The 13547-nt window shown below is 34.9% G+C and overlaps 1 protein-coding gene across 1 annotated transcript; it reads left to right on the top strand.

The window, feature by feature from the left end:
• Positions 1–11188: 11188 nt before the first annotated feature.
• LOC131145128 (gibberellin 2-beta-dioxygenase-like) lies at positions 11189–13178 on the top strand. The gene is made up of 3 exons (XM_058094221.1): positions 11189–11792; positions 12021–12375; positions 12785–13178. Exons 1-3 carry the CDS (start codon positions 11392–11394, stop codon positions 13043–13045), a joined length of 1017 nt encoding a protein of 338 aa, XP_057950204.1. The 5' UTR covers positions 11189–11391; the 3' UTR covers positions 13046–13178.
• The last annotated feature ends 369 nt before the right edge of the window (positions 13179–13547 follow it).

The following is a 13547-nucleotide window of genomic DNA, read 5'->3' as shown; positions in this document are numbered from 1 at the left end:
TTATAAAGTTTCCTACAAGTATCTTCTAACTCATCATATGAAGGAGAGTATTCGTCATCGGAATTTACCTCATCTAGCTCATCCACCATAAAGCAAAAATTTGCAACTTCTTCTTCATTTTCTCCGTCAGTAGAAAGTCCATCGAGCTTATCCCACTCAGTTGTGTTAATGACCTTATTTTTCTTTTTATCCCTTTGTTGATTATTGCCTTTGTTTTTGAATAGGGGACATTTAGTCATTCGGTGTCCATGCTTCTTGTAATTGTAGCACTTCATGCTTGATTCTCCCTTATTCTTTTGCTTACCAACCTTCTTGTTTAGCAAGAAATTTCTGATTCTCCTAGCAATGAGAGCTATTTCTTCATTATTGTTGCTCTCTTCTTCTTCTATAAACTCCTTCTTGCTTGCTGTCTTTAACGCCATGTCAGTGGTTTTTTTTGGCTTTTCTACTTCAGTTGTAGCATTCTTCTTCTTGATCTCATAAGTCATAAAAGACCTAATGAGCTTATCAAGAGTGACCTTAGATAGGTCCTTTGCTTCTTCAATTTCCATAGACTTTGCACGCCATGATTGCAGTAATGAACGAAGAACTTTTAGCACATTGTCTTCCATAAAGTATTACGTACTATGTGCTTTCAAGCCATTTCTTATATGTGTAAAACGTGCAAACATGGAAGAGATTGAGTCACCTTCTTCCATTTTAAACATTTTATATTCTTTAACCAACATATAGATTTTTGACTTTTTAACTTGAGATGTACCTTCATACGTTACCTGGAGCTTTTCCCACATTTCCTTTGCGGTGTTGCATCCACAAATGCGGTAGTACTCTTCATCACTCACAGCACAATAGAGAAAATTTTTTGTTTTGAAATTTAGTTGCGTCAACCTTGAGCCAGCGTCCAACAACTTCTTGATTGGTATGAGCTTACCTTCATCATCTTTGAATACGTAATCTCCTTTGGTGTCACATTCCACATTTTCAGGTTGTATGATTGGATGAATATTGTCATTCATTCTTTCCATGCTAGGCAGTTGCTTCCGCTTAACTTTGGTGGACGGTCAATGGATTGTCCTTGGGCAAACATGTCCGCCATTTGATCTTTGTGCTCTAGATGTTACTCCAAAGGTCTAGCGACTCGCTCTGATATCACTTTTAGCCCTAGTGTGTGTCTAGAGGGGGTGAATAGACATTTTTCTCAAATAATAAGGATTGCTACAAAATAAAAAATTTGGCAAGCAACAAGTGAAAAATATCACAATAAATGATAGAGCATATAATCACAATAAATAAAAGGATGAGGGAGAGAAAAGCTCAACACAATGATTTAATGTGTTTTGGTTCCAAGCGTACGTCCATGCCTTAGCACCAAGCCTAGGATTCTCAAATCCACTATGCAGTCCCCTTCAAGGCGAAGAAGCCTTTACAACACGGGTACAAAACCTAGCTACTCACCAAGAGCTTCAACCCTCAGTGTTCACCAAGAACTACCTCAACGAATGCTTACCAAAAGCTTTCAAGATTCACAAACAATAATAAATGGAAAGATTACAATATGATGCTTCGTCTTGAGCTAAAGAAACAAGTTTAAACCTCACACTACTCTCTTCTACAAGTGACATTTAAATACGAGACGAGGAGCAAGAGAGCTGAGAGCAAAATGTGAAACCCTAATACGAATGCTCAACTAATGTTCTCAACAACCAAAATGCTTAATCAAATCTTCAATGAATGCAAAAGGTCTATATTTATGGCCAAAGAGATGAACATGTCGATGGCTAGCGATAGGGCAATAATGGACAAGAGACAAGGTAAAACCTAGCCGCTATCGTGCATTTACTACTGTCAACTCGAGTACATTCGTCGACGAGTCCATGGACTAGTTGACAAGTCACACACATCCAACCGTTAATGAATGCCCTACTATCATCGATGAGTCTTCACTATACATTTTAGGTAGGTCTCGATATCTCTTCGTCGACGATTCCCCTTGTATTCATCAACAAGTCTTCAAGTCACACACATGCAACCGTCAATGAATGCCCTACTATCATCGACGAGTCTTCACTGCACATTTTAGGTAGGTATCGATATCTCTTCGTTGACGATTCCCCTTGTATTCATTGACAAGTCTTCACTACAGGTCTCAGACAGGTCTTGGTATCTCTTCGTCAACAATTCCCCTGTATTCGTTGACGAGTCCCTTAAGTGTACTAGTCAAAGAATCCCCCATATTTATCGACAAGTCCCTTCATTTTACTACATAAAGAGAGACCTAAATGAACTAGGAAATGTTTAAATGACATGTGTACTTCCAATTATGTTCCAACCTTGTCCAAGTGAGTTTTTACCTTATGTAAGATGTCTTGTTAATAAAACTCTCATTTGGACATCTTAAGCAATGTGTGACCTGGTATGCATGTGTTAACTCAGTTAATGTTCTAACCTAATATGAACTAAATGCATATGCAATTTTCTCAGCTCTTTGCAGGATATTCTTATACACAGCATTCGCACAAGAGTTACAACATAAATCCTACTTTACACACAACCCAAGAAGCATGTATAGAATGCAGGCTCTCGTAAATGCTCTGATTGGTTGTGCTTTTGGCGTGACATGTATGTGCCTTGGTTATGACCCTTTGCTCATTGCTTCTTTGATAAACATCTAATCCTTATGCTTGCCTTACTACTCTTTTGTTTATCTGTGCTAAACTTGAGGAAAAAATATTAGCTTACCTAAGAACCACTAATGGATTGTTATCATCAAAACAAGCCAGAATAAAGAACCTTAGCCACTAGGGCTAACAACGATTATTAAAACCTTCACTAATATTTGGATTTAATGATGAATTTGAGTCGAGAATATGTATAATTTATAATGATAGTCATAGGCTATTAGTGACGGTTTTTTTCCATCATTAATACTCCACTATTAGTGACAGTTTGTATAATTCATCACTAATAAGTATTTATCGCCGCAGATATAGTGACTAATTTAAAACTGTCACTGATACTGATCGAACCATGACTAATACTACTAGTGATGGTGTTTTGATTAAAATCGTCACTAATAACCTTATTTTTTGTGGAGCTTGAACCAACACATAAACATATTTAATCAAATCATAAGTGATTTAATGTGCGTTGATGTGAAATTTGAAGAGAATGATAATGCGTTGATGCTACTGAATTCCTTGCAAGTGACTCACACATATGAGAACCTGGTTACCACTCTCACATGGAGGAAAGAGACCCTAAATTTGGAAGAAGTGACAAGGGCGTTGTTGGGGTTTCATCAAAGGATGAAAGTCTATGATGAAAGTTCACATGGAGAAGGACTTGTGGTGAAAGGTAACCATGATCATGGGAGAGAAAAATTCAAAAATGGATCAAGTCAAAAATTCTGAACTCAATCTAAGAAGAAAAAAGATATTCGGTGTTATAAGTGCGGTAAAAAGAGGCACATTAAATCGGAGTGTCCGGATTGGAAGAAAAGAAAAGCTGAAAATCATGAAGGGACTTCAAAATTAGCAAATGTAGTTCAAGAAGAAAATTTAGTTTGTAGTGATGGTGATGTACTTTAAGTTTCGTCAGGGTTGGATTGCCTCATGGACTCATGGTTTCTAGACTCGGCATGTTCTTACTATATGACTCCAAACAAGGAGTGGTTCAGCACTTATAGGTTGGTAAATTTAGGTTCAATTCATGGATAATGATGTCTTATGAAAAATCATTGGCATAGGAATTGTTAGAATTAAAATGTTTGATGGTGCTGTAAGAACCTTGAGTAATATAAGACACATAACAAACCTACGGAAGAGCCTCATTTCACTTGGAACTTTGGATTGTAATGGATTCAATTACAAGTACGAAAGTGAGATTATGAAGGTGTGCAAAGGTAATATGACAATGATGAAAGGAAAAGAGTTAGATGGAAACATTTATACACTGTAAGGAACTATTGCTGTAAGTGGAGGTGCAGCTATAGATTCTGAATTTGATGAAACCATTTTGTGGCATATGCAGCTTGGGTATGGAGGAAAACATGGTATGAAAGAACTTCACGAGAGAAAACTCTTGAAAGGTATGAAAACTTGTAAGGTGACTTTTTGCAAGTTTTGTGTTCTTGGGAAACAAAATATGGCACAATTTAAACAAGCTATTCACAAAACGGAAGGTATTCTTGATTATATACATCCTGATGTTTGGGGGCCGATTAGAGTAGCATCACGAGGACATGTTTGCTTTATGAGTTTTGTTAACGACTACTCACAGAAAATCTGGGTCCATTTCATGCGGCATAAGTGTGATACGTTTGCCAAGTTTAAGTTGTGGAAAGTTGAAGTGGAAAACTAGACTTGGAGGAGAATCAAATGTCTCAGGTTATACAATGGGACCGAGTATGCTAATTCTAGGTTCATATAGTTTTATGAGTAGCAAGGTATTACAAAACATTTCATTGTTTGTCAAACACCTCAGCAAAATGGTGTGGCTAAAACGATAAATCGAACTCTAGTTGAAAGAGCTAGGTGTCTCGAGCTTAATGCAAGGCTATAGAAGAACTTCTAGGGCAAGGCATTTAGTATGACTTGTTTCTTGGTAAACCAATCACTAAGGGCATCACTAAAGGGGAAAGTGGTAGAGGAGGTTCGGGTGGGACATGCGGTAGACTATTCTGGATTGAAGTTATTTGGTTGTCTTGCCTATGTTAACATGTCTAGTGGAGGAGAGATCAAAGTCTGATGCAAATTCTAGATGCTGCATCTTTTTGGTATATCAAAAGGATGTGAAGGGGTTCAAGCTGTGGGATCCAATGGCAAACAAGGTGATGATTAGTAGGGATGTAGTTTTCAATGAGAATGTTATGGTGAAGCGTATTGAAGAATTTGATGAAGTGAAACAGGAGTTAGAAAACTAGAGTAGAGATGAACATGTTGTGCAGGTGGAGTTAGAAACTCATGGCAATGATAATGATCTTGGTCCTCTAGTTGCAAGGGATTCTAACTCGAGAAACTAGAAAGTCAACAATATTCCTTTACAGAGATCCAGGTGTACTATTAGACCATCGCCAAGGTATGAGTTTGAAGAGTTAGTATCTTATGCTTTCATTAGTAGTTGCAATGATCCAACTAATTTTCAAGAGGTAGTGCACAACTAGGACAAAAGTAGGTGGATGAGTGTTATGATTGACAAAATGGAATCACTGCATAAGAATCAAACTTGAGAGTTGGTGAATCTTCCAAATAGAAAGAGGGCAATAGGTTACAAATGGGTATATTGGAGGAATGAGAGAAATTCAATGCATGGTTAGTGGCAAGGGGGTACTTATAGAAAAAGGGAATAGACTATGATGAAATCTTTTCACCCGTGGCCCGACACACTTCCATCATGGTAGTGTTAGGGTTAGTAGTTTATTATGATCTACATTTGGAACAAATGGATGTGAAGACGACATTTCTCCATGGTGACTTGGATGAACATATTTATATGGTACAGCCGGAGGGATTTAGTGAAGCAGGGCATGAACACTTAGTTTGCAAGTTGAAGAAATCTTTTTACTGATTGAAACAATCTTCAAGACAATGGTACAAAAGATTTGATTCTTATATAATCAAGATAGGTTACAAAAGATGTGAGTATGACTGTTGCGTATATGTGAAAAAGTTTTATGATGGTTATCTTATTTTCTTATTATTGTATGTTAATGACATTTTAATAGCTGCAAAAGATTTAACTGAAATAAATCAGTTAAAGGATTTGTTGCATAAAGAGTTTGACAAAAAGGATCTTGATCCAACGAGTTTAGGAGGAAAAAAAATGATAAATAGGTTGCAACTACCATTTTTTAAATTTCAAATCACTTTTTAATAAATATATATATTTAGAAAGGAGAAAAATAAATTTTGTTAACTCACGGACATTGAGATATTATTGAGAAAAAAATAAATATATTACTTTTTAAAAGAAATTTAACTTTTATTTATTAAAATTTTTATAATAAAAGGATAAAATAAATATGTTATATATTTTTTAAAAGATAAGTATCCATTTATAACTCATTTATTAATTGGATAAGTTTGAGTAACTGATATTCAACCATTTATAATAGATCCAACTGAATCCAACCAATTTAAATCCTACCATTTATGATGTGACCCAAATCTGGCTCATTGACTGTTGTTGCCATCCTAGCCAAACCTCAAAGTTGCCCAACAGCATAACCTCTTTAATGCACATCAATGGGAATTAATTTCAGGAGTAATGGATACTCGCTCATTACACAAGCATTATTTTACTCTTTGAAATTTTATCTTTAGACTTTTAAATTATAACTTACCAAAAAAAAAAAAAAAGCTAGTCTGACATGGAAGATAAATCATCTCTCACATTAATTCAAAATAACTTTTTGATGAGAAAAACAAAAAAAGCAACAAAAAAATAAGCAACTAAAACTTTTGATCAAGGAGTGATTTATTTTATTTTATTTTTAAAAATATACATATAAAATATTTTTTGTTGTAATTTTTTTTTTATCAATTAAGCTGATACTGGGCTTGAGTTATATGTCCCTACTTCTACTCGTAGAAATCAAATTCAAAGTTTTAACCATTTGGAACGAACTCATTACATCACTTACGACTAAAACTTAGTAATTTAGGAATCTCCTCATAAAAGATCTATCCTAAATCTCTTTCCAATTCTTTATTTGCCATTATAGCTAGACTGCATCCTAGCAAATATTAAATTATATAATATTATTATATAGGTAGACTTTATGATCAAGTTATTACTTCATACAAAAACTTGATATAAATACTATTTTATGATAAAGTATTATTACTCTAATATAATCATTATTTTATTGTAAATTATTATTTATAATAAATCATAAACAGCAATATTGTATTGTATTATATAAAATAAAAATAATTAATAATTATAAAATACTTAATAGAATGTGTAGTTTAGAATATTAAAGTAACAAAATATGGTAACAACAAAAAATATGATAAAATAGTATATGCAAACCTTAATAAAGTAATAAAATAATGGAGATGATGTATTTGGGAATGTTTGGGTTACGTTATAGAAGTTTGTGAACTTAATATTAGAGGTTTTATTGAATTTAATTTTTTTTTAACTGAGAGAAAAACATATAAAATGGAAGATGAATTATTTCTTTTTGCATAGCCTAAGGGAGCATTTGGTAAAATGAAGTGTTAAGTGTTAAACGGTGAATTCAAATCTTATTTTGTAAATCAATTTCGAATTGAACATGAAGTGATAACTGAATTTAAAATCCGAATTAATTTAACTATTTGGTATCTAAAATCTGAATATGTGTTGTTGTTTTTTTTTTTAATTTTAGCCTTCTCAAAACTTAAGAGTATAAATGTTTGAAAAAATTAATGAGCAATTACATAAATAAAAATTTTAATTTAACATAAATAATACTTCATAAATAAAAATTTTAATTTAACATAAATAATACTTTCTTATCATATATTAATTAATAATTAAAATAAAAATAATATGATTTATTATTTTATAAAATTAAAATGTATTATTTTGATTTTAATCGCTTAGATATTGAGATTTTTGTCATTTTCATTTTTTACAAGGGATACAATGGAAAAGAAACCTCTAATTTTAAATCAAACATGTTCTATCAAAGGAATTTTAAGAAAATTCAAAGTTGACACCAAACGCACTAATGTCTAACCAGTTCACTTATTTAGTGACCTAGTTCAAACATAGTCTTTGTTCAAAGATCATTTAGATCAAACAAACGCTTGATAAGTCTAAAGTAAACTTTGTTAGCTTTAGTGTATTCCTAAGAGGGGGGGTGAATTAGAAATTTTAAACTTCTTCTTAGGTTTAACTAGACATTTGCAGTATTTCACAACTTAGGATCTATTTACCCAAATATGCAGATAAGTATAATATGCGGAATTTAAATCATGCGTATCATTTACACTATAACATACACATGCGGTAAATATAAAGTGCGAAAATATAAACAGACACACTATATGTTATCGGAGTTCGGCCAATACTGCCTACGTCCCCGCCTGTAACTTGCAAACCTGATGATTCCACTAATGCTCACTTAACAGGTGGAGCGACACTGATTACAACCAGGTCAATTCACGGGGTTGACCTCAACCAACATGCCTTACCAGGATAGCGCACCTAACTTTCCTAACCGGGTCTAAGCTAGTTCGAGACTATTCAACAGGGCTATTCTCCCTCTTCAAGCCCACGCCTGGAATACAAATATTCAATATAAAGTTGCATACAAACAAATGTTTCTTACATAAGCTGATATGTACCACTACGCACAATATCTAATCAATGCACCTCAAGCATGTATGAACTATAAGCTCGGTGCTCTACGTGTGCAATCAATACTCAGAATAATGACTTTATCTAATCAAGCACATGAGTGTATTACAAATTAATCTTTGAAACTAAGCAAAGTTTATCAAATCTCAATATCATATTATAGTGTTCTAAAGATGCTAGCAATAATATTCAAATGAACTCAAAAGTAATCTCTCAAATGTATTTAGCACAAGTGTTGTTTGAAATCTAACTTTGTAAAATATTTTGCACACACAAAACAAATAAAGTTTTACAAAATCTTGTAATGACAATGCTAAGATCTTCAAGCTAGTGAGTTTTTCCCAACACAAGATTCATCAAGTAAAATCTGTGGGATAACTCTTTGCTTAACTCCCCAAAAGCAATATCAAATAAACAACCAAACAAATGGGAATATGAGCAAACTATAACAATCAATAACACAATATAACACTCTCACAAGGATAGGATGTATCAAGGGAATGAAGGTTTGAGAGTATATGGTAGTATTATAGGCAAAATAGGATTTTGAGATTGAGAGTATATTTCATTAATAATATGGCTAATCTCCCTTTAATTTTTCAAATGAGCCCCTATATATAGAGAATGACAAAATTATAACCGCTCATGTAGGGTATTCTTAAAATTATTTTAAAATGGTTTAGGAGAATTAACCCTATTTAATTAAATTTAACCCCAGTAAAAAACAATTTAAACCCCGACATTTGAGTGCCCGATATGAGGTTCGGGTGTCCGAATAGATTCAATCAAAAATTCAATTTTTAAAGGTTCGGGTGCCTGAAATCAAGGTCGGTTAGCTGAACCGAAGTCAGTAGCATTCTGTCCGAGGTTCAGGTGCTGGAAGCAAAGTTCAGTTTACCGAATTGAGAGATTCGGTCACCCGAGGCCTGTTTTGAATAGAAAAGTTCAGCAGCCTAAGTTGGTAAAAAGTAACCTTCTAAGGGTTCGGTCGCCCGAGGGCGATACATTCATTTTTGGTTCGGTAGCTCGAACCCAATTCAAACTGCTGACTTTCCAGCAGTTCGGGCGCCCGAGGAGTTTTGAACTCCCAAGGTTCGGTCACCTGACCTTTCACATATTTGCCTATTATGTTCAATTTAATTTCAATTTGATCCCCTAATTGAGCAAGTGATTATTGAGACTCTCTTACGTGCAAGTCCTAAGACTTAGGGTCTTTCTAAGGCCTTTTTAAGTACGCCAAAAAACCTAACATCGGTCGACCGAAGGGTGATCCCTAAAGTCTTTCTATGGTCTGTGTAGGTACCTAAAGTCCAACTAGGGTCTTTGAGCTTGTAGTTCCTACATGCATGATATGCATTAAATATTACAGACCTTTTTCCTATTTACTATTACATACCTAAATTGAATGATAATATAAATTACAACATTCACTAATCTTCATGGTCTTCAAGCTTCAAGCTTTCATATGCCATCAGTGTATCTACTAATATAAATCTGCACATGAATTAGATAACCATTAAATACTTGAGTATTTGTCATTATCAAAATCGGGATATGACCCATAAGGTCAACAAACTTTCAATCTTCCAAAAAAAGAAAATAATAATTATAACAATGTTAATATTAAATTAAATAAAATTGACATAAATGACTAATTAGGTTGATCTCTCTACCTTTCTTCCTTTTTTTTTTTTTCCCGTTAATTCAATGTCTAAATTGAGCTCAAACAATACAATGAGAGGCAGGAGGTAGTTCATCAATCTCCAATCTCATGATCCAAATTCAAATTCAAAATCTTCAAAATAAAAGTTATAAATTTTGACAGTTAAAATGCCTTCTAAGATATAGACTAATTTGTATCTTTATCTCTGCATATAGAGAGTGTAATAACACAATTTTAATATTGGCCAATACTTATAGATTTATCTCTTTTATAACCTTGGTCCTCAAAACTCTTTTATGTCCAATCTTAATCTTGCTTATCTCCTTCAAAATAGTAGAGAATAAAAATTATTTCATATTACCATGTAACTTATACATTATGCAGCTCAAATATTGTACTTAACATTTAAATATAAGAAAATGTTAATTTTTCTCTTCTAATAGACCTCATAAATGATTGAGAAAATTATTATCTTTTAATTTAAGTAAAAGGGCAATACAGGCCCCCACGAGCATGGTTCGATGGAAAGATATCAGTGCGTAAGAAAGAGCATTGGGGGTTTAATTCTATGTAAATACACTCACGGAGTCAGCGTTACTTGTGGATAGTGAGAATTTATTTTGTGAGTCAGCGGGGACCGTAGATGGTAAGAGTTCGCTCTGTGAGCCAGCGGAGACCGTGGATGGTGAGAGTTTTCTATGAGCCAGTAAGAATCGAGGATGGTAATGGAGGGGGGTCGGGTTGGCCGAAAGCCCAACTGATGCACGAAAGTGGTGTCCACATTCCGGACTTTACCTGATCAACGAGACCTAAGGAAAGGACGCTGATCCATAGGTTTAGTGCCACACTAGGGAGTCTGAAGGGTTTGTTGATGATTGGAGTTCCTATGTAATAAAAATAAAAATAAATAAATAAAAGGGCAATACAGGCTTAGGGAAAACGAATCCATTTCGTTATATCATTTATATCATATATGATACAAATTTTTCTTATCATCTAAATATTTAAAAGAAAGTAAATTTGATAAATAATTAAAAAATTGTTTTGTAGTAGACTAAACAGTAGCGTGATAATTATTCTATTTTTAGTTAAAAAAAACCCGAAAAGATGAAACCACTTGCGGAGTTGCGGGCCTTAAGCCCTCCTTCCCTCGACAGTATATAAACACCACGCTCCTCCTGGCACCCCAAATATGCAAGGTCACCTAGCCTTCTTTATGGTTACTACTACTCACTAACTCCCCTTGCCTCCGTTGCTCTCCCTGCAATATTCCCGATCATTTCCGAAACAAATCATACGCACCTCTTTCCCATTCCCAGTGAAGCTATAATCTAACCTACCTCCTTTTATTAATTTCTCTGTATTTGCAACAACTTAACATGGTAGTCTTGTCGCATACTTCATTAGAAAGTTATCCTTTCGTCCAAACATGCAAATCCGACTGCGCTTTCCCTTCGATACCGGAAATAGACCTTACCAACCCTCACGCAGGTTCACATGTAGTGAAGGCCTGCGAGGCCTATGGATTCTTCAAGGTTATTAACCACGGAGTCTCCATGGACCTTATCGCTCCGCTCGAATCCCAGGCATTAAAGTTCTTCAGCTTGCCCCAGTCTGAGAAAGAAAACGCCGGACCCGCCGACCCTTTTGGGTACGGCAGCAAGAGAATTGGAGCCAACGGCGATGTGGGTTGGGTCGAGTATCTGTTTTTCAGTGCCAATCATGAACTCACTCCCCACAAACCCATCGCCATTTTGGATGAAAACCCACAAATTCTCGAGTACATATATATATATATACACACAAACATCTGTTTTCTTTTATTAATTTCTTTCTGTCTTTCTCTTTAATTATGTTTCTCCCTCTGTTTAATTCTCTGATTCCCTGTTTCATTGCACAGTTTGAGAGAGAAGAGACTTAATATATGGGAAATAATTTACTCTTTCTTACTGCTTTTCTTTTTCTTTTCTTTTTTTTGGCTTTTTTTTTTTTATGGATTAATATATAGGAATGCTGTGAATGAGTACGTATCAGCTGTGAAGGCAATGGCCTGTCATCTTCTGGAACTAATTGCGGATGGGCTTGAGATTGAACCGAGGGACGTGTTCAGTAGACTGTTGAAGGATGAGAAGAGCGATTCCCTTTTCAGGATGAACCATTATCCGCCATGCCCAGAGCTTCAGGCGCTGAGTCTGAGTGGTCTAAATTTGGTTGGGTTTGGGGAACACACAGACCCACAGCTAATATCTGTCGCAAGATCTAACAACACCACTGGACTGCAAATCTCACTCAGCGATGGCACTTGGGTCTCTGTACCACCCGACCAAACCTCCTTCTTCATCAATGTTGGGGATTCCCTGCAGGTACAGTACTACTTGAGACTCTTCCCCAATTCTTTTGCCCAGAAACAAATAAATAAATATACCCATCGACTGTACAGTTCAATTGAATAAATAAGTCCCCCATCAGTCGTTTGAACCCTCTGTTCATCGGTCACATGCTAAGGCCTATCTATTCTTTTTTTTCTGAAATTCTTTATTAATGGGTTTGCTCTCTCTCTCTCTCTCTCTCTCTCTCTCTCTCTCTCTCCTTTTTTTAACTTGGGTGAAAATACCCATGAAATTCTCACTACTTTCGTGTTAATTTGCCATGTTCTTTTCATGGATACTTTATTTTATTTTTTTTGTTCTGATTCTTTTATAACAAAAAAAATATGCTTATATACTGATACGGGAAGGTTGAGACTCATGTTGATATACATATGTATTGCAGGTGATGACCAATAACAGGTTCAAGAGCGTGAAGCACAGAGTTTTCGCTGACAGCACCAACACTAGGGTTTCAATGATATACTTTGGAGGCCCTCCACCGCATGAGAAAATCGCATCCCTGCCCTCGCTCCTTAAGGAAGGTGAAGAAAGCATGTACAACGAGTTCACATGGTCTGAGTACAAGGAGGCTGCGTTCAGGACGAGGTTGGGTGATAACAGGCTCGGTCCATTTGAGAAGAAAGCTGCTGCAGAAGGCCACTGAGGCAGAGAAACTCTTAATCCCCCTTCTTTAGTTTATATATATAATGTAGTAAAATAGGTCTGTGTCCAACCTGTAACATTGTTAATAATGTTGACTCTACTAGCACGGGAGAAAACAAATGGTTTTCTTTTTTGGGGTTTGCCTTTTCGCGGTATGGGGCCGCTTGTATGTGACAACTACCTACTTTGTAATATATGTACATATATATATATATATATATATATGTATATGTATATATATATATATATATATATATATATATATATATGTATATATATTTGTGTCAGTGTGATGAACACAGTTTCTAAAGCTTGGTAAAATGGCTTTGCAAAATGAGCTTCAATGAATAATTGTGAAGTTTTTGAAAAGTTGTTCATTTTTACTATGAATATTTAATTTTTTTGTTAGCAACGAGGGCAACATCAAGAATTTGTATTCCTGAGACAAAAGTCACCTCATTATCAGAAATAATCAATGGGAGCACCGTTTTTAGTCAATTGGA

This window comes from Malania oleifera, chromosome 12 (genome assembly GCF_029873635.1).
Source record: "Malania oleifera isolate guangnan ecotype guangnan chromosome 12, ASM2987363v1, whole genome shotgun sequence".
In the NCBI taxonomy this organism is placed as follows: domain Eukaryota; kingdom Viridiplantae; phylum Streptophyta; class Magnoliopsida; order Santalales; family Ximeniaceae; genus Malania; species Malania oleifera.
The sequence above is the reverse complement of the archived record's forward strand: the minus strand, read 5'-3'. Positions and strand labels throughout refer to the sequence as shown.

Excerpts from the sequence above, each read along its gene's own strand:
- LOC131145128 (XM_058094221.1), top strand. The coding sequence starts at position 11,392 with ATGGTAGTCTTGTCGCATACTTCATTAGAAAGTTATCCTTTCGTCCAA. Across the intron at positions 11,793-12,020 it reads GAAAACCCACAAATTCTCGA|GAATGCTGTGAATGAGTACG; the intron begins GTACATATATAT and ends ATTAATATATAG. Across the intron at positions 12,376-12,784 it reads ATGTTGGGGATTCCCTGCAG|GTGATGACCAATAACAGGTT; the intron begins GTACAGTACTAC and ends TATGTATTGCAG.